Source organism: Panulirus ornatus, chromosome 22 (assembly GCF_036320965.1).
Source record: "Panulirus ornatus isolate Po-2019 chromosome 22, ASM3632096v1, whole genome shotgun sequence".
Lineage (NCBI taxonomy): Eukaryota > Metazoa > Arthropoda > Malacostraca > Decapoda > Palinuridae > Panulirus > Panulirus ornatus.
The window spans coordinates 10954794-10975246 of NC_092245.1; the positions used below are offsets into that span (position 1 = coordinate 10954794).

General features: G+C 46.2%; 1 protein-coding gene across 3 annotated transcripts in view; it reads right to left on the minus strand.

Annotated features, from left to right (window-relative positions):
- Positions 1-20453, minus strand: part of LOC139756541 (inactive tyrosine-protein kinase transmembrane receptor ROR1-like) — a 535210-nt gene that overhangs the window by 51898 nt on the left and 462859 nt on the right. The window contains exon 2 of one of the 3 annotated variants that reach the window (XM_071676099.1): positions 16035-16099. The exons of the other annotated variants lie outside the window; for them this stretch is intronic. Within the exon in view, the coding sequence (XP_071532200.1) occupies positions 16035-16041 (7 nt within the window). The 5' untranslated portion in view covers positions 16042-16099. The remainder of the gene's footprint in view (positions 1-16034; positions 16100-20453) is intronic. 3 annotated transcript variants of the gene reach the window in all.

Genomic DNA, 20453 nt, shown 5'->3' on the forward strand with positions numbered 1-20453 from the left:
GTATGAGATCACTGGTGGAAAGTTGCCATGAACATAGCATTTCCCTCTGCAGTCAATACAGATGTAATTATTCAGAACCCACGTTGCAGAGAGTCAGTGGTGCTACAAGTGGAAGGAACAATAAACATCCATAAAAACGTACACGAAACAGTCCAGACGAGCAGGTCCGCCTCCCCTCCAATCCTTTGTTGACAATGCCGTCAACCGTCCTCACTATCTTCTGTATATAATCTACCTCCCCTTCCTCTATGCTGCCTTCCCCTCCCCTCTTCTCTCTCTCTCCCTCACCCCTCACTCCAAAGTGTCTCTCTCTCTCTCTCTCTCTCTCTCTCTCTCTCTCTCTCTCTCTCTCTCTCTCTCTCACTTCTTCCTCCAAAGTGTTCTCCCTCTCGCTCCTTCCTCCAAAGTGTTCGTCTGCCTTCCACGTGTTTGGTCCAGCAATTCATTCATTCTTCTGTGTCTCTTGATCCTCTCACCCTCACGTGACACTTCATCTAGATTCCGTGAGTGAATGTTTGTTGTTCCTGTTACATCGTAAGCATTAACGACGTCATCCTCATTACCGATAACAACGTCATCTTACTAACCATTACTACCATTACACATCCTCAACACTATGACGTCGTAACATCACTATCACATCATCTTCTCTGGTTACGTCACCGATATCATTATCATCATCCTGGGTTCTGGTAGAAGCCCCTACAGTTGGGCGACGCCCCCCGGCAAGGCACTACTCAGGTCCTACAACCGAGGAAACCCGCCACCAGGCGAGTGAGGGCAGGGCACCTCGCCCAGGACCTGTGGTTGCTGGTGGTTGCTGCTGGAACCACTACTCTCATCTGCCGTCCACCACCATCTATAACTACCAGTCTATCAACATCCACTCTGTCGCGATCTGTCTACCATTTCCAGTGTAGCCTCACCCCCACCATGTACCACGATGCGTCCACCACCACAGCCTTAATGACAGCTTCCCATCCATCACCTTACTTGTGCCGAGTTCTTTTTTTTTCACAACGGTCAGTTTTTTTTCGTATGTTTTCCTCTTCCTCTGTTTTCTGGTTTTATTTTTTCCCTGGGTTGTCTTCCCCTGGTATACGTGTATGGTACCGACACCGGCGGTGCCCAGGCATCACACACCATTGGCCTGCAGTCCAGACCTGTTCTTTTAATTTCAATCTCATCTCTCTCATTCGTCCCCCTTCCCTTGCATTCCCTGACTGAAACCATTTACTTTCCCTCCTACGTCCAACCTTCTACGCTCTCCCCTTCCCCTTCTTCTGAACCCCTTCCCCTGCTCCTCCTTCCCCTAGAACAGAACCCCCCCCCCCTTTATGGCGTGTGAATTCTCGCCATAAGTTCTTGACAACACCACTTGCTCTCCCCTGCCGCCGTTTTCACACCCCTCAGATTCCATACCTCTCTCTCACTATTCCCCCTCACTCTACCACAATCCCTCTTCTCTCTCTCTCTCACTCTCTCTCTCTCTCTCTCTCTCTCTCTCTCTCTCTCTCTCTCTCTCTCTCTCTCGCTCTCTCTCTCTCTCTCACACACACACGCACACACACACCTCTTATCTCTCCCCTCTCTGTAAATTGGCTTTCTGAAGTAGGAATTCTCATCACCGGCAGAGACACGGGAGGAATAATGATTTGATACCCAGAGGACAATTATTTGCATAGTTCCGGTAGTTTGTGTGTGCCGCCCCTCCCTCCTTCCCTTTCTCCCCGTGGGTCGTGAGCGTACCTGCCGTTGCCGGGGGAGAAGGCTGCTGAGGGAGACACCTCCGTGTGAGGGGAAGGTTTATTATCCTGAGGAGAACAGTTGCCAACATGAAAATAGTAATAATTATGTGCTCATTCACGTGGCTGACTTGTAAGCGGGTACAACTGAAAGAATTGATAACATGAGACAAGAGTCTGATAGTAGTAGACTCCTGTCTGTGGTAGACGCCTGGGAGAGGAGTCTTATGAGCCACATAAAGTAAAACAGCACAGGAATGACTGACACACATGGTGACGTAGGACACAGAGGCCCAGGAACCTGAGGTTTGCTGTAGGTCTTACAGTGCCCCAAGACCAGGGTCATGGACGATACCAACGCATGATTGTCGTATATGAAGACTATGTATGTTGGCAACACTAACTCATGTTCAGCGATGTTAAAATTAACAATCATATTAGTACTACTACATTATAATCCAATGTTAAAACTAACGAATATATCAGGAAAACTAATTAAAGTTTTAAACTTATACGGAAGCGGATGAATATATTAGTAAACTATGTCAACTCTGACGCTAGACTTGAGGAACACATCATGAGTGACAATGTTCAACAAAATCTTCAAACTGAGGAATATATGACGAACAATATTCAGTCTTAAACTCCTGTAATATATATCAGCACTCTACAAGTTTTATTTCCATATCAAACTTGAACATCTTACAACAGACTACGTTATCTTTCCATGGAAAAAAATTAAGGACAACACTTGTTTATCGCAAAATTCCTATATATCTGCACTGACCTCTTTACAGTCAGTGACCTTGTTACGGTTGGCAACATCGTTACAATCCGTGACCATGTTACATTCAGAAGCCACGTAAAAATCAGTTACCTGGATATAAATATTCACCTGCAATCAGTGACCTTGTTATAATGAGCTGACTGGTTATAGTAATTCCCTTACAGTCATGGACTTCGTTATAATCAGTAGCCTCGTTACAATCAGGCCTTCGTTATAACCCAGCCAGGCTGCAGAAGACAGAAGAAAACAGACGTTACTGTCAAGAACACCTGAAGAATGACGGTGATTCTGTTCCATAAGAAACTAAGACACACACACACACACACATGACTGATACTTCACGGAAAATGCCTATATGAACGATTCCTTCCAGTTGACATTATGCATGAAGACTATCATGTACTGGCCGGACTGACAGAGAGGAGTCTTACTGTTCGATAAAGGAGTTTAAAGCATACTAGTGGTGCAATCTGCCACTCCCTTATCGGATATGACGTAAAGTCAGTACAATAGAAATCATGAGATGGTAATCCATGCTAAGGAATACAACATAGTAAGGAACAAGGGATATCTCATGGCACTACACACAACATGATATAGGCCAACACATGCCACTAATACGCACAAAAATGGTATCAGTCATGCAACGACACAGAACACGGCAAGACAACATGGTAGAAACAAATAAATTTGAAACACAAGCCCCTAGCAACCAGACCCAGGTAATGGTCCGTCACAGGTCATGGTAAGCCCCAAGCCAGCCATGGTGATACCTGGAGTTAACATCACTTAGTATCTCTCATTTCTCTCTCTCTCTCTCTCTCTCTCTCTCTCTCTCTCTCTCTCTCTCTCTCTCTCTCTCTCTCTCTCTTCTTTCTCTCCCAACTCTTCAGCCAGTTTCTCTTCTTTTCTCTACCACACACGTTCCTCTGTTCCGCCCATCCATCATCATCCGTCAGTTACCGTCAGTCAGCGTTAGGATAAGATGCAAACAAAAACACCATCTTCCCTACGGCCGGCAGTATGGCCTAGGTCTCACCAGTGTGACGCATCACCATCGGCTGCCTCGCCGCAGTGGTAAATGTGGTTAATAATGCCTCAGGTGATTGTTGCAACTGGAATAGAGGGGAAGATGGTGGAGGGTGCGGGTTCTGTTGGAGGGTGCGTGTTTCCTCTGCAGCTAGCGTCTGTTTACGTCAAGAGAATGGGAGAAGGTCTTGCGGAGGTAAATACACTAATGCGTCTCCTGAGACTATGCCAGTACTACAGAAGCTGGCGGGGACCACAGAGACAATTGTGGAGTTAACTGCTTCTTTCTGACTGCTGAGACAATGTTGGGCTGCTCGACTGTTTGTGCAAATACTGAGGCAGTATTGAGGAGTTTTGGGTTAGCTTGGGCTGCTTGTACTATCTCAGGTCACTGGGCAGTCTGACTAAAGTCCTGCATAACATCTTCAAGAAAAGAGGCAAACCTGATGATAACATTCTTCAGAAGTCGTGGTCAGAAATCGTAAACAAACGGAAACCGCTGAAATGACTCAAGGTTTATCATCTGGACGACAAACAGGAGAGACAATCATAATAATGATATATGAAAATATACAAGGTCTAGTACTAAAACGACTTAAAAAACCATTCCTAATGGCATCACAGGTACTGAAGACTCTGCCAAATAACAAATAGAGAAATAACAACTCTAAAATCATGAGATGCCACTGATAAAAGAGAAACGTGGTAAACATTCGTGCCTCGAAATTCTGTAAGGCACAATCAGGTACGATAAGAAACATCAAGGATTAACCATCGGATAATCGAAAGAAACTTACAGGAAGAAGATATACAAAGTGTACACGACTAGGCTGTTCCAGCCAGGTAGGCCTGCGATGTTTAGCAGCCTGACAGTGACCAGGGAAGCAAGAGAGCAACTGGTCACACTCAGATCAAACCGTATAGTAACAGATGAGACCTCACACTCGCTTAAGATCTCCGTTAGTTGCAGGGAAAGTTGAGACTGATATGTACACCTGTGAGCATTAAAGCAGCAACGGTAGTCCATAACATCTGATATAGTGTGAAGACGAAGTGATTAAGGTACCATCACTTACCTTAGCCATGTGTTTCCTGAAGGTGAAGTGATCGTTGCTGACGGTAGTGACGATATTACATACTCAGAAGTTTAATAAACCTGTGATGCGACTCTCGTACTTCTTGTCCCTGCCTACTATGCAGATACTGAACCTTAATGAGCATGTTGTTCCTACTTTCGAATTCTAAGTTCATGCCATATAAACAGTGTTTATATACCACTGCCTTATCTGCTGGAATAAAGTCAACAACAACAAAGCAATATCTAGTGTGCGTCAGAGAGATCAGCTACTCCACCTCTGGAGGCAACGTCCTCGTGTGTAGTCATCAGCCGAAGAATTGCACTGGTGCGGATCGAAGCCAATCATAGCTAATTCGTCTCCATCGCCTCTAGTCAATCAAGCCGCCCCTTCCCCAAACCATCATCAACTACACCATCCCTGCCAACAGCAACATCAATTCTGCTACACTGAAATTACCCTTTCCAACAACTTTGCCACCAATAATAACATCTTTACGCTGTTTCCTACCATCGCTATCACTATTACCATCATCTACGTCAAGCCTGCTGTCTATTCCACCTGCTGCTTCACTCATTAACTTTGCAGTCCATCATGTGTGTCGTTCTAATGGTGAATAATGTCCACCAGCATACTGTGAACCAGACGTTCCAGTATTTTCCATATGCACATAACATTCCTTTCTCCTGTGCTCCAGGGAGTCAATCACCCAGGAGTCCTGACTCTGGACACTCACTCCAGCTGCACATTTTCTAACTCATCACGTTCGGCCGCCTTGAAAGCTTTTGTAAGTACAAAGTCCTTTGAAGAGTATCATCATATCACTGATCCAGTATCAAATGTATGTAATACACTGTGTGTACTGTCCTGGCGGGCAACACGTATTCAAATATGGTTTTGTGAGGTAGAGAAGAAAAATGTCAACTGGAGAGGGGAATGTCCATATGGGAGTTCATGTTGTACAAGGACTGGGGTTTACCCTCAAGAATCGTGCCAAACATCTATAACCACAGTTTACAATAACGATCATGTTTAGCATGAAGCCATACTGTCTGATTTGATATTCGTCTATTATTTGTAATCTGTACAGAATAGGTAGGCCACCTCAGGCTCAAACTTCAAATAAAAAAACTCATAAAGAAAAGACATCTTGAAATAAACCAAACATATAATTACAAGTCTAACATTCTACAAAGTTTTCCCAGATATTCTAATACAGTAATTAATCGAACATAAAAAAATGTGAATATAGTAGCAATATATACAACGAATCATAATAATTAAGCGTAGTCAAACGAACTGTTCGAAGAAGCAAGAGGTACAAAGGCAACAATAATTAAAAATAATTGGCAAGGAATATAGACCACCACAGAGGGATTAATTAGAAGCAGAACAGTTCAAAGCATGCAAGTTCAGGATCCAAACCAGCAAGATGATACAGATGGAGTGGTCATTCGGTTAGAACTGTCTGGTAAACAGGGAACAAAGAGGCCAGGATTTGTATCCTCGAACTGGAAATTATGGAACACTTGTGCCTCTCTGTGACCTCTATATCCACACGTGACCTTCTAGGTCAAACTTGCATATCTGACGTCATACTGATTTTGACTTTTAAAATGAAAATTGGAAGAATCAAACATGTAAGGAGGAGGGAGACAGAATACAGGACATTTTCACACGCATGGGTCAGTGATGACCATTTACTGGCGTGAGGGCAGCTGTTACATAGCTGAAAATAATCGAACTTGGTAAATGTGTCGTGTGTGTAGTGTCTGGCGGGGTAGTGTGGAGGGTGGATGCCGCACCATGCGGGCGTGGGGTCTGGTGAGGCAGGCTCCCTACCACCTTCACCACAATAAATTCATTCGCTTCCATCCCACGACCACTACGCCCGCACGCCTACTCCTCTTCCCAACCCCACAATTACTTCTACCCCATCCTCCTGACCAGTGCCCAAACCCTCCCCACCCACCCACCCACCCGATGGCCTAACCCCCTAGCCCACTCAGATCCTACCCCCCTCCCCCCCGAACAAACACCGCGCGCCCCCCCTCCACAAACACCACCACCCACAGAGTTATTGGAAGATTTATTGGAGTATTATGTGACAATGGAAGAGGCTGGAGGCTGTGGGCGTTAGAAAGCTCCCGGTGCTGGTTAGATTAACGAGTATCTCCTGCTGCTGCTGCTGCTGCTAACTTTCCTGCTTCACATCATATCAAATCCATATATTCAGGAGTATCCATACCTTTTCCTTCGTCTTTCACAAACTTTTGATTAATTTCAGAGGCTCTCTTCTATCCTCCAGGCTTGGGGTGTGGCCAAGGTTCTGTAGTGAGCAGCTGGTGCACTCGACCTCTGCAGGTGGGTGTTGCCTGCCCTGCAGCCAGTGGCAGGTCAGTCTGGTGCACTTCGCACGAACCCGTCTAATATTTCCTGAGCATGACTAACGGTTGCCGTTTGAGAAACTTTCAACTTATTCATGTCTTAAAGTTTCCAAGGTCAACAAAGAAGTGCTTCTGGTAGGACCTTCTGCCTTTTCATAGATGGTGGGCTGGAGTCTGTGAATCTTAGGACGAGAAGGTAAACGAATTAACACTATCGTAAGGACTAATGCTCTCCTAAATTTGTAATCTCGTGTGATGATCACATGACGAGTGAAAATGTTCTATTGGAAATTGAGCAATTATCATACATTGCCAGAAATACAAATACATTCACATGACATATGCAACATACACTCACACACACACATTTTTCTTATTCACGTGCTCTTCATAATTTTCCTACAGTAATTCTATGATAAATTAACAGTAGGAAATTAATGAAGCCCGTCTATATGTTTATATGTATGTAAAAACAAATACCATGGGAAGCCAACAGTGAGCCAGTCACTGGTGTCGTGAACGGCAGTAACTCTATGATAACTACGGCGACCACACATCTGTCGCTCATAGGCCTAAACGCATGCTGGTCAATATTATCAATTAACCAATCAATACAGATCTATTATTGCCGCTCACCCATTACTGTGCGAAGTGACCGACCCCACTGACACGTCCAGGGCTAATTATGTATTAATTGAAGTTCTCTGAGATGTTCATGTGTTTGCAGGACTTCCCTTGGTGTGGCCAGCTCCCTGGGTGTGGCTGAGGCCGCCACACCCAGGCCACACGATGATACCTCGAGTACCGAAACTTCTTGTCCACATCGTAAATGTTCAACACAAAATTCGTGTAAGATCTCACTGTGGCACTAAGGTTTTACCGTGACTGTTCCCTCGCACTCTCCAGAATGAAGAGGTTATTCGAGCCGTCCACATGCTGCACACAGTTGCAAGTGCAAATTCCACAACACTGGGGTAGCCTTTCTATGGGACAAAAATTTCCGGAGGAAAACATATTGTGATGGGAAACTTAGGTGGTATTTTATAAAGCGGTTGGGATATACCAGGCCGGAAGCAGGATGAGCAGCTGAATAGCCACTGGTGGTCTTTTCTTCTGCGCCATTGTCTTCACACGAGGGACAAAAGATTCCTTTGTGCGAGGTGTTAAGACTAGGGGAGTGGGCGAAATCTGACGCCGATATGAAAGTAATTACGTTAGAGGAGAGGCGGAGGAGGAGGGAAGGGGGAAAATCATGGGAGAGGGTTACGTAGGGGTTCCTGTATGGACAAGTCGTAAGCATAACAACAGGAGCCGAGAACAACAAGAAGGTACAAACAAGGACAGTATTATCAAGACCATCACCAAGGTGCTGTAAGCCGCCACTTGCCACAGGCTGTACACAGCGACAGAAACTCTGCACCTAACACCCAGGCAGGTTCCAGCCGTGCACCGTGTGAGCTAAGAGGACCCATAGTAACACGAGTCGCCTGGAGGAGGTTCCAACACCGTCCGGAACACTTCAGTGGCTAGCCAGCTCGGCTCCGACACAACAGGTGCCCCACTGGCGGCCCCGAACAATGGTCGGGCGAGCTGGACGGCCTCCAGACCAAACGGCAGGACTAAAAGGGGATTTAATGGTGATGAAAATTACCGAGTTGTGAGGGTGGAGGGAGAAGAGGAGCGCAGAGATGGCGGGAAATGGTGGTGGAAGGCATAGGAGTGGCTAGAGGTGGAGGGGAGGGGACTTGCCGGAGCTGGGGACGGAGGGTAGGGGAAAGGGAGGTTGTTGTCGGCTCTATGAACGCTGCTGACGATGACGCGACAATCTGCGCTGCAACTCGGTCAGTAACGTTAAGATTTATTGGCTGGAAAACGTGGACAGAAATCACGTGCCGCTGGGAGGAGAAAAACAAAATGGGTCGGTTTGTTTGTGTGGAGGAAGGAAGATGTATCAAGCTGATGAACAAGCTGGGCCTATAGGATGTAATTACCTATCCGTACTGAATGGACAGTCTTACTTCTCTTGAACATTTGAACATTCTGTACTAACACAGAACTTCTTATATTCATTCATGCCGTCTGCATTAACCATATCCTCATGTGTGTGTGTGTGTGTGTGTGTGTCTGTGTGTGTGTGTGTGTTTGTGTGTGTATGTGTGTGTGTGCGTATGTCTGTGTGCTGCAGGGGCCCATAGCTTACATGGCTAGGGGCAGTATAGATCTCTCGTGTTAGGACACCTGACACATAAATCGATCACTGTCCGATGCTCTCCTTCCTTGATATGAAATTCATTCGAAAAAAGAAATAAAATCAATCAGCTTCCTAACCAACTCAAGTGAACAACATTCCAGCAAGAGTATAGACTTAAACGTGACTTAACCCTTGAGCACGACGGTACAACCCTTGGCTATGATCACAGGTCAAAGGTTACGTCATCCTACCCACTCTGAAGTTTACCTGGAGTGGTCTTCCCAAGTCTTCTACCGCCACAACTCGGGTTGAGTCCAAGCTACTGGCTACGACTGTTCATAACATTACATGTAACCATCAGAAACACTGTGGGATGTACTCCAGAATAAAAATCTAGGAGGCCAAGGATAAACACTTACAAAGTACGCCAGACCAACCAGGGTGTGATGGTAACGTGGGCCTGCGGACCGCGGCTTCTAACATCTGTCAACCAATGGCCCACATTAGCAGTCTGGTACAACCTAAGCTACTGGGGTAAAACATCTCCAAATAATACACAAAGTATACAAAAAGCCCTCTGGCCCACGCAGCCACTACACTCTGGCTGGTCTGGTACATGTTGTAAACACTTGTACAAGGCCTTTTTAAATTTCTCCGTCGTACATCTCTTATAGTTTCTGATGTCTATTGGTAATATACTGAATATTGTTAGGCCCCGGGATGCTCCAGATATTTTCTCTTTTCGTACATATCGCATCTCTTGATTCTAGGGGCAAAATTCGACAGTGTCTTCCCAAAGGTCTTGTCAACGTGTTCAAGAGGATAATGTCCGACAGAAGCTACTGAAACAACTTGCAACAATGTGGGCAGAAATCCAAGGAAACAGGATAAAGTGTCCAGTAATACTATGGACGACGAGGGACAGTTCGAACGATGGCAACACAAGATCCCCCTCCCCCCTTACTGCAGGATATGGTGAGGTCGCAGGCAGTGTCTGCATCTGGTGCCCAGGGACATGGTCTGAGTCATCAACCCGCTACCATATATACCTCCCAGCAGTATATTCCACTTATCACAGTCGTACCCCACAACTTCACAAGACCTCACCAAGGTGTGCACCTGACACACATCCCTGCAGCCTGTCGCACATCCCTACACCTAGATGCACATCCTTTCAGCCATATGCACAATCCTTTACCTAAAGGCACATCCCAGCACACTTACGCGGACACACATGGGGCAGACCCCACGCCACAACAACACATCGGGAAAGTATTAAATATCAGGAGGAAACTGAGGAGGCCCAGAATAACAGCAAGACTTCGCGTCTGCCTAACCCTCTCCCCTCCCCTCCTTTGCCCCCGACTCCTCTTCTCCTCCTCTCTCCTTCCCCACCTTTTCTATCCTCACCCTCCTCGTCCTCCCCTAATCTCTCTTCCACTCCTACCCTTGCCTCTCACAATACACAAGCCCAGATTACTATGCAGCTGCCGTGTTCCTTGTGGCTGTTTAGTCCCCAGTCTGTTTGTTTGTGCATCTACCTATGTCTCTGTTAGCGCGGGTGCTTGTGTTTGTCCAAACTCCCCTTCCTCTCTCCAGCACCCAGGAAGCCGCACCCTCAACCTCCCACAAACCTCCGTGTCTGGGGTTCCATTGTGCGCCCTTCTAATCATTATTCACTTGTCCTTGTTTCTCTCGTCTTGTATTAGTGACAAAAGCTCTCTTCCTCTTCTCCTGGTAACTGTATATATAGGACTATACTAAACAGAAACTATCAATATCTAAATCACTATAAGTAATGGAGTGTACCTGGAGTAGTATCAGATCTCCTCCCGCAGCTCGGGCTGGGCCCAAGCTGCTCAGTTGGGACGTTGGTCGACGAAACTGTTGGCAGCCGCGGCTCACAGGCCCATGCGACCACCAAGGACTGAATAGTGTAGTTCACTGTATATACTTCTCCAGCGCCTTCTTGCGTTTCTCTACTGTGCATCCCAGTGTTCCTGATGGTCGCAAGCAGGTGCAGTCAACTGCGCACTTCAACATGTCGTGCTCATCTAATCTTATATGATGGCAAACGGTCATGAACTCTGTATTCAAGGAAAGATAAACCCGGATTTCGAAGATAATCAACACGCTGAAATAATTTCATTGACTTTCCTCCCTCAGGATCCCTTGGGAGATGATAAGTCTCCTCCTATGTAGGGCCACCACAACCCACGCCACTTGTCAGCTACAGGACAAACTAGACATGAGATTCGACCCACATTAAGCTAAAGACTAAACTGGAGAGAAAACGGAAGAGCTGACAATATATAGCCACTTAACATCCAGCTAACCACTGAGGGCGCCGCCACGCCAGGCGCAAATGCATTAGCTCAGCTTTAATCCGGCTAATTAATAAAGACATCTTCCATTACCACTAATATCACTGGCGTAAAAGATAATCACATTAGGGACTAACGAGGCCGTGTGGCGCGTCCCGCAAACAATGGCAAAACAAAAGACGCACGACACGCGCATTACAATGTTCAAAATGCCGATCCAGCAGGCAGAACCACTGCTTCAATTCTCCCTTCAAAAAATCGTTCCGCTACAGAGAGAAATGTTCACCCTGTATTCAGAAAAAACTTGCCATCCGAAAATGATACCGTAATAACCACGATATGGCTAAACAATATCATAAGGTACAGCGTTACAACACTGGAAAGAAATATGGACCAAAAATTTAAAAACAAAAAGTTGTTTCAGAAGCAACGAAAAAATTTTGCAGATTTATTTTCCAGAAATCTAACGGAAGCGTTCCTTTGTGTCGAGCAATCAAGGCAAACTATGCCTCAATACACACTCGGCTCGGGGGTCCAGGAGAGTGACCCCTAAGACGCAAGTGAACACGGGCGATTGTCAGGTAAGGTAGATTTCTGTCTAGAACAGGGAGCCAGGATCAAAAAGTGGGCATCAGCCCTCCACACAGGAGTGTTTCCTGTTCTCACTGCCCTGACACATGCTAATGTATCGAGGATGGGGTCTGCCTCTCTCTCTCTCTCTCTCTCTCTCTCTCTCTCTCTCTCTCTCTCTCTCTCTCTCTCTCGTCATTAAGAGCACCAATCTGCCGTCAACATCACTGTAATGTGGTTGTGTCAGATGTGCGACACAATCACAGACGGACGTTACCTGAGCGAGGTTCAAAACTTGGATCAGCAGAGACCTTAACGTGGCCCAACTCAAGCTGGGTTACAGATACTTATGGAAGGCTGCCCCTCCTGCTGATACTGAAGAGACAATGTAAACTTTACCACTACAATCACTCGAGCACCCAGCATATATTAAACTTCTGTTGTAAAATCTATGGATTCAGAGAAAATTCCCATCATACGATATGTGTCGCCATTTCATCCACAATGATGTTATGCCCGACACTTACGAAGTATCCTAACTCTGACTTCTGTCAATAGTTCTCTCTCATCATGTGATTTGTAATGTAATTCAGTCATTATGGCTCCAACCCCTGGACTTCTTAAGCATTCTGTCTTCTCTTCAGCGTCACTACCCACACCATGGATAGGAGTGCATAATAAACTCGCCGCTTTTTTGCAGCAAAAAGATTGAAAAATTTCAGGGTGAACCCGGGAGTTTATGGGTGCTGGGCGCGGCATGTGAGTGGCGTAGAGCCTTTGATGACATCACAGTAATGCAGCAGCCTAGGGCGACTCTTGCTCCCCGAGCTCTCAGCCAGCGCTTCCAGGTGGAACTCCAAAAGAGGAAATTAGTTTTCAAGTGAATCTTAAATTCACAGAGCCTTTCTGTGAATTCAGGCCTTTCGGGTGGTGCCTGGCCGAACTCGTTGGTATTTCTACTGGCATTGGTCTTTGTGAGTCTCTACAACGAAATATCACTCCACACGTTCTTACGTAACTGTATATAATCACTGGCAATTACAGAAAAAAAACATAAAAGCTTTCTTTTCCCCCTCAAAACATTCTTCCTCTCCATCTATACATTTTCTGTCTACTTTTTTCCTCTCTTTCTGCAAGTGTCTCCCTCTTTCAGTCCGTCGGTCTACAGCTCTCTAACACAGCCTCAGGACCGAGGGGAAGCTGGCTGTAATTTTTGTCGGGGTCGGGGAGGCAAGGTGGGGGAGGAGGGGATGTAAGCTGCACAAGACCCATCATATCCTTTGATGTTCCTCAGCAGGCGGCACTGACGCCACACGGAAGGGGAGGTGGCCAGTCCTACCCATCAGGCTTTGCCTGAATTTTAACACGAACCCTCAAGATGAAAATGGAATTCAAATTCTGCTCGCTAACCCATTTCACGTTCAAAGACAGAGCTAACTTGCATTTTTTTCCCTTTCTACTGGAGGGGTCGGCCATTCTGCATTTTAAACGAATTGTCAAGTCTTTTTAAACTCTAACGAGATCTCGTCTGAGTTATTTGTAAACACGCGTAAAGCGACCATTGTGCACTTATATTAGCTCCAATAGGACAGACAAAGGCATTCAAGCCTCTTCACCCGTGGCGTCAGCTCAAGAGCCATCTAGTGGCGAGGGGCTGAATTAAGGGCCCTTGAGGAGGATGAATTTTGATAACGATTTAGAAGTCACGAGAAAGGATGGAGACACAGTCAGACATAAACAGCGGGAGATATAGGATATGAAACATTAAATAAAATCCTGATACAGAATGACAGAAAATAAAGCAACATAAAACAGGCAGACATGCAGAATGTTGTTAAAGGAATTTAAGGAAAAAATTACAGAGAGAAAGGGAGCGGCGAGGGTTGGGCTGGTGGCTGGGCAGGGAGAGGGAGGGAAGGAGGAGCGCGTCTGGAAGCTCTTGTCACCCTCATGGTCGACCATAACAACGTCGCCCCAACAACCTCACTCTGGGTTTGTGTCAACTTGACGCAACTGTCACTTGGACTATTTCACCTTCTGAACTTGTGCAAATGATGACTAATAAAATCTAAAGAACATCAGTAGGTCAGAATTACGTTGTACCCATAAAAGCATGCGAGATCTTTTTTGTATGGTGGAGACTCCAGTTATGGATAAAAGTCTACATAAAGGTTAGGCCTGTATTGATAAATAGAAAAGGTTAAAAGGATGAAGAAATAAGAAGATAAAAGGAAAAAATACGTGAAGAATTTTAAAGGAAGAGGTTATCAGCATTGAAATAAGGGCAGGTCGTTGCTGTTAGGAAAGAAATGAAGGGGTGAAGGGTTCCAAGCTAGGCGATGAAAGGGAGGAAACATATCACAACGGTCTACCCTTGAGATGATAAATGCCACACAGTAATCACATGATGCAATAGCTTGTAGAGTATTACGTGGTTCAGTTAATGGCGAGGGGCTCCATGTCAGTCAAAAATTACATGACTATTCTGTGCGGGCATCCGCCTAAAGGTGACGTTATGCCCTCTGACCCCCAACATGCTGTGCATCCGACAACATACCCCGCCAGCAATGATAACACTGGAGCAGACTGTACACGGACGTCGATCTTGCGTGTACATAACGTCCTGCGGTAAGGCATCGCATGATACTGATCGATTTTGGTAGGTCTCGAAGAAGGGAATCATACAGCTGTTTGTTTGTGAGAGAACGTGAGCGAGCGAAAATAAGGGATTAGCTAGCGGGTGGGGAGGTGGGCTCAGCTTTCCTCGGAACGTGCCACTCCTGTATCTGAAGCAGATTCCTCCACAACTTGAGAGTCCACCAGAGTAAATACACCATCTGAGGGTCGGCCTCCATAGGGAGTGGGCTCTCACAACACAAACAAGTCAAGGTAATGCGTCGCACCCACCTTGAAGATCAAACAAGGGAAGTACTACTCGCCCGTTCCAGCCTAAAGCCACTGTTGGCATGCAATTACGAGTCACAGGAAGGATTGAGGAAAGAACTTGAAACTTACCGCTGGAACGAGACAAATTATGAATGTTTCACATGTTCAGTCATCAAATTACAGGAAAGTAACTTCAAACAATGAGTTATTTGTCGTAAAGAACAAAGAAAATCATACTGAGGTTCTTCATACAGTTTTCCAACACATGCATAATGTACAGATCACTGAAAACAACAAGTAATTACACATCACATACACGTGCCACGTGAGCCAATCCTTCTGGGAGTTTAAGGACGGACGGAGGTGTCAAAGTAAACCAACTGCCTCTGGATAGGACGAGGCCACGACAGCAGCCCATTGAAGCGTCTGCACTAACTCCTGAGACTCTCAGCGTCGGTAATGGCTTCTATATCGTGGGTGATCGAGCTCGTCTAGAGATAACGTTGTACTATGATAAACAAGCACCAATGTCTCTACTACTGGCGCCTTCGACCATGACTGGAGGCTGCCGGGGTCCCAAACCCTGTGGGCTCAAGGCAAGCCATGCAGGCCCTCATGAAAAGTGAAGCAAGAAATTTGCATCTCATTTGAGGTCAGTAATATTTTTACACTCAGGTTTCTTCAGCCAAGCGGAACAAAATACGCCAGCGGCTGATTTTCGTGCGTGGATCTGTGAGCCACGTAGCTTGCAATAACACCTGGTCTTAGTATAACACCAGATGTTGGGATAACTGAAAGACGTATCATGAAATGAAAAAATGTCACGGAGGACTCGAACCCTTACGCATTGCAAATGCATGGAAATGAGTAGGATACCCAGCCATGAAAATATTATTCCATGTGGAACAAGAAAGTGTTTCTGGAGAATACTTTCAAAACACCTTACGAGTAACAGCAATAACCAGAACACGCTAGCACTGCCACACAGGAACTCAGACCCTTACCAACAGCACAAGGCTTAACAGAAACAGTACCCCACCTCTCATGGCTGGTCTCCTCCCGCCTCCCGTCCACCTCCACGCTGCCACCTCTCGCAAGCCTCACCTGAAAAGATAAACAATACGTTAGATCACCAAGAAATACGACAAGCTCTATGTAATGATAAACACACATAATCAGTCATGATGTGACTGACATTTTCATTTTCTCACATGCCATTCAATCTTATGTAAAGGGAAGCCCCGTCACCTTTCACTACCCCTTCTTCCTGAGCAACCCGCTCACTTCCCAGAACATGCAACAATTCTTCCCTTTCAGTGTCAGTCCATGACTTACCAACGACTTCCTTGTGTGTCCACTTAACCCTCTGGTCCTGTACTAAATATCAGGTGCACAGGTTCTGACAATCACACGTCTCGTCATACACTCTTATTCTCATGCACATGAATCTGGAACTCATTTCCTTACACTCGTTAACACATTCTCACAATTCATCCTTCAACATTGTCTTACAGCAACACCAATAGTAGTTTCCAACCTACTATTACATGTGTACGTGTTCTGTCACCACACACAAAAAATATAAAGTAAAGAAAGTCCAAGGGAAAGGGCCAAGCAAGTGTAGATCGGCAAATATCAACTGACTTCCCCATACAATACAAATAATTACATGCACAGACACATACATAACATCCCTCACGTACCCTGATAATACAGGGACGTAGATGCCTACTCATCCATGAAGGCATCCAGAAAAACAAACGCAGACGCAGAAACATATGCAAATCAACATTAGTGAGAGTATACACAAGCCGGGCTGAGTATCAGGGACGACCTATAATTACACACGTCCCACAGGACCCACATCCACACACTGGCGTCTTTCATGTCGTTCTGAACATCCATGCCCAGGTTCCCTGCCACGCGACCCTCTCCCTCCCACTCCCTACCTACCTCCTCCCCTCTCCACTCAAAAAAGGATCTTAATTTACCTAAGGATATTCTCGGGGGTCTGCTTTCCCTACAGCTCGGTCTCGAACTAAGCTGTTGTGCTGCTCCTCTGATCAGCCAGGCTGTTGAAGGCCGCAGTTCGTATGCCTACGCATCTATCCGCCTCATATCGTCATTTTATGTTGTACCATCCCAAGAGTTTCTCAAACATCAGTCAGATTATATTCCTTTCCCTTCGGTATTTCTCTTTTTTCCTTTTCTCTCTCTCCCTCCGCCCCTCCTCCCACCCACTACCATCCATCTCCTCAGCCTCACCCCGTGCGCCACCCTCTCTTCTGAGAATTTTGCCTGCGTGTCATTTTGTTTTTTCATCAGTACCACACAACTGCACTGCACTTCACCACTCATACCTCCACACAGAGCCTTCACCAACACAATCACACTACTGAATACATGTTCTACTACCACTACTCCACCACAGACCGCGCTACCACAACAACCACCACAGTACTACTACCTACATCAACCGCTAAGTACACAACATTACCACCACCATCATTGCCAGCAACCACCTTCTTTATCAAAACCATTACCATCAGTAACAACAATAACCATCAAGGTTATAAAATACTAACATCCTCACCCACACCCAAACACACACACACACACACACGTACCACTACCTTCCACTTTTTTTAAAGGATGTAGTCATGGAAGAGAGTTCTCATCGAAGCCAGACTCCAAATGGAACAAAAAAAAGAAAATTAAAAAACAGAAAAGTAGAGAAAGAAAAGCTAGAGTTTCTGAGGAAGTGAAAGACGAGCACTATAACCCCACACTCCATCACTACATATCAACCCAATCTACACCACATTACCACACCACTACCATCCTCTCCACACAAACAACTAACCAACTCCAGACATGTATCCACCATCTCCCATATACAAAACTTATTATTACACAATACTATCTCCACGTACACCAGTGCCATCCACGCCAGCTCCACACTCACCATCGCCGCCCAGGGTCAGGTTGCCATCTGGGAGAACCAAAGGCACCGCAGTGGGAGGGGGCAGGGAGCGAGGAGTGTCGCGTCTTGCATCAACTGCTGGGGCACCAGCGGCCACCCAGTCAAGACACCACCCTCTTCTACCCTCTAGATATTTGTTACAGCGTTGTGTGCGGCCATCGCAAGACGTGGCAGCCTGCAAGTGGATTCTGAAGGCGTGCATGAGGGGCTCCCCGGGAGAAACTGGTTTTAATGAATGCTGATTACTGCTGTTTGTTAATTGGCTTGACGCTAATTTGGCTAGCTAGCAACACCAAGATAAATAACTGTTGATGGCGTTCGCTGGAGAATAATTACCCGTATGAGTCCATAAGCTGACAGAAGATTGTTGTTGTTGTGGTGGAAATGCAGTCGATGTTGGGGACGAAGACATGACGTGCTCACCACAACAACAGACACCATCATTACCACCACACATATGGTCGTCGTCAACAAAAATAAAATCACCACCACACAAGATCTCACCATCAGGCGGACAGTGACGCCGCAGAGAAGACTCTCAAGACCACAAAGGTTAGGGCACCACCACATAAGACTGGCATCTCTACGCAGGGGCGTGAGCATCATGAGGGAGGGGGGACATCAGCATCACAGAAAGATGTATCATTACCATACGGGAGGATGGGAGGTCAATGCTACACAGGTTCAGCATCACCCAGGGCTGTCATCATCACATAAGGCATCCACACACAGGTGTCACTAACATACGGGAGTGTCATCATGACAGGGAGCCGTTATCATTACACAGGGGCGTTACCATTAAAATAGAGGTGTTATGAGCATGGATAAGCATTATCATCACGAGGAGTCACGACTGAAAATGGTAGATACGAACAGCCATGAACCTCCACTACATAGGTAATGAATATAAGGCCTCACAGTTCAAACGCAGTACAAGTGGGGCCTCACCACTACAGAGGTGGTGCACGAACGCATAAGTATCACCACATAAGTAACCACACAAAAGTGTCACTATTAAACATATTACACATCAGTGTTACTACTACACATAGGTGTCGCTGTCATTTACAAGTGTTATTACTATATACGTGCACTACCACCCACCCACACACACACACACACACACACACACACACACAGGCGTCATCACCACACCTGGGCATCATCAATACCCACAGGCATCACCATGACAACTAGGCGTCATTACTGCACACATGGGTGTTATCACTATACATTGATCGTCAACACTGCGGGCGTCATCAACAAACAGTGACATGTATATATCATCAACACTAACAGCCTCTTAATTCTGAATCCTAAACATGAGTCACGATGAAGATTACAATCCTCACTGGAACTGCTGGATACCACCACAAGAATACGAGCGTGACACTGGCTCCTGCTGGAGCAAATGATATAAAGCAACACCTGACCGTACAACCATCACGGACGTATGGCTGAGGCCACACCACAACAATAAACAACAGCTCTTGGGTGTTGTGAGGGCCCAGGGCTCGGTGACATGTGCTCCACAGACCAGGGTAAGGGCGATGGTGGTGCTGGGGGTAGTAGGGGAGGGCGCTGCACCTAGGATGGGGGGGGGGGGGGGGCGGCAGCCACCTACAGGATAAGGTGGTTGGGAGAGGGAGGAGGGTACTAGCGGCGGAGGTGTCATCATCATCATTCCCTGGGAGTGGGGAGGCTACTGATACACCGTGTGTGTGGTGGGAGGGCTGGTCCAGGCGAGTATGTGAAATAAAGAGCCTTTATCGGATAGGTATAAATAAACCCAACAAGATAGGTCACAACACCTTACTGCTCATAACAAGATAACTGGAATTTAAAGTTTGTATCAACTCTTTGCATCTACTCGGTAAAACTTACCGCATGATACTATGTAATATAAATACTGATGCTCATATAATGAATCGTCTTTGTAACAACCTCTGTGGTTAGACTAAGACCTCTGTGACCTCTGTAATCCGTTTGCGCTACCTCTGACAAGATGAGCATGGGGTGCACAATAAACTTGCCGGGAATACCGCCACAAATCAAATTACTGTGGGCGGTGTGGGCGGCGGCTGCGTTAGGTCAGCCTAGTGGTGATGTGAGCGGTCGCCCGCCCAAGACGCCTGTGTCACGCTAGCTTATGAACAACTCTCGTTCGCCCTCTGTTGTGACGGCCGGTGTGACAGTCCTGTTAGTGGCCTGTCACTCAGTGTGTGTGTGTGTATATGTGTGTGTGTGTGTGTGTGTGTGTGTGTGTGTGTGTGTGTGTGTGTGATATAAATATGCACAAATATATGGTGGGCGCTGATGTTTGTTTAGCGAGAGTGACAGGTCGTGCAGGAGTCTCTCCTGACAGCCCGTGAATCAAAGTCCCATTCAAGAAGGTGTTTGTTTCTCCTGCTGCATTTGTTCTGGCTTCCCAAGAGGACATGCCTCTGACCTGACACGAATGGTATCTGGGCGGAG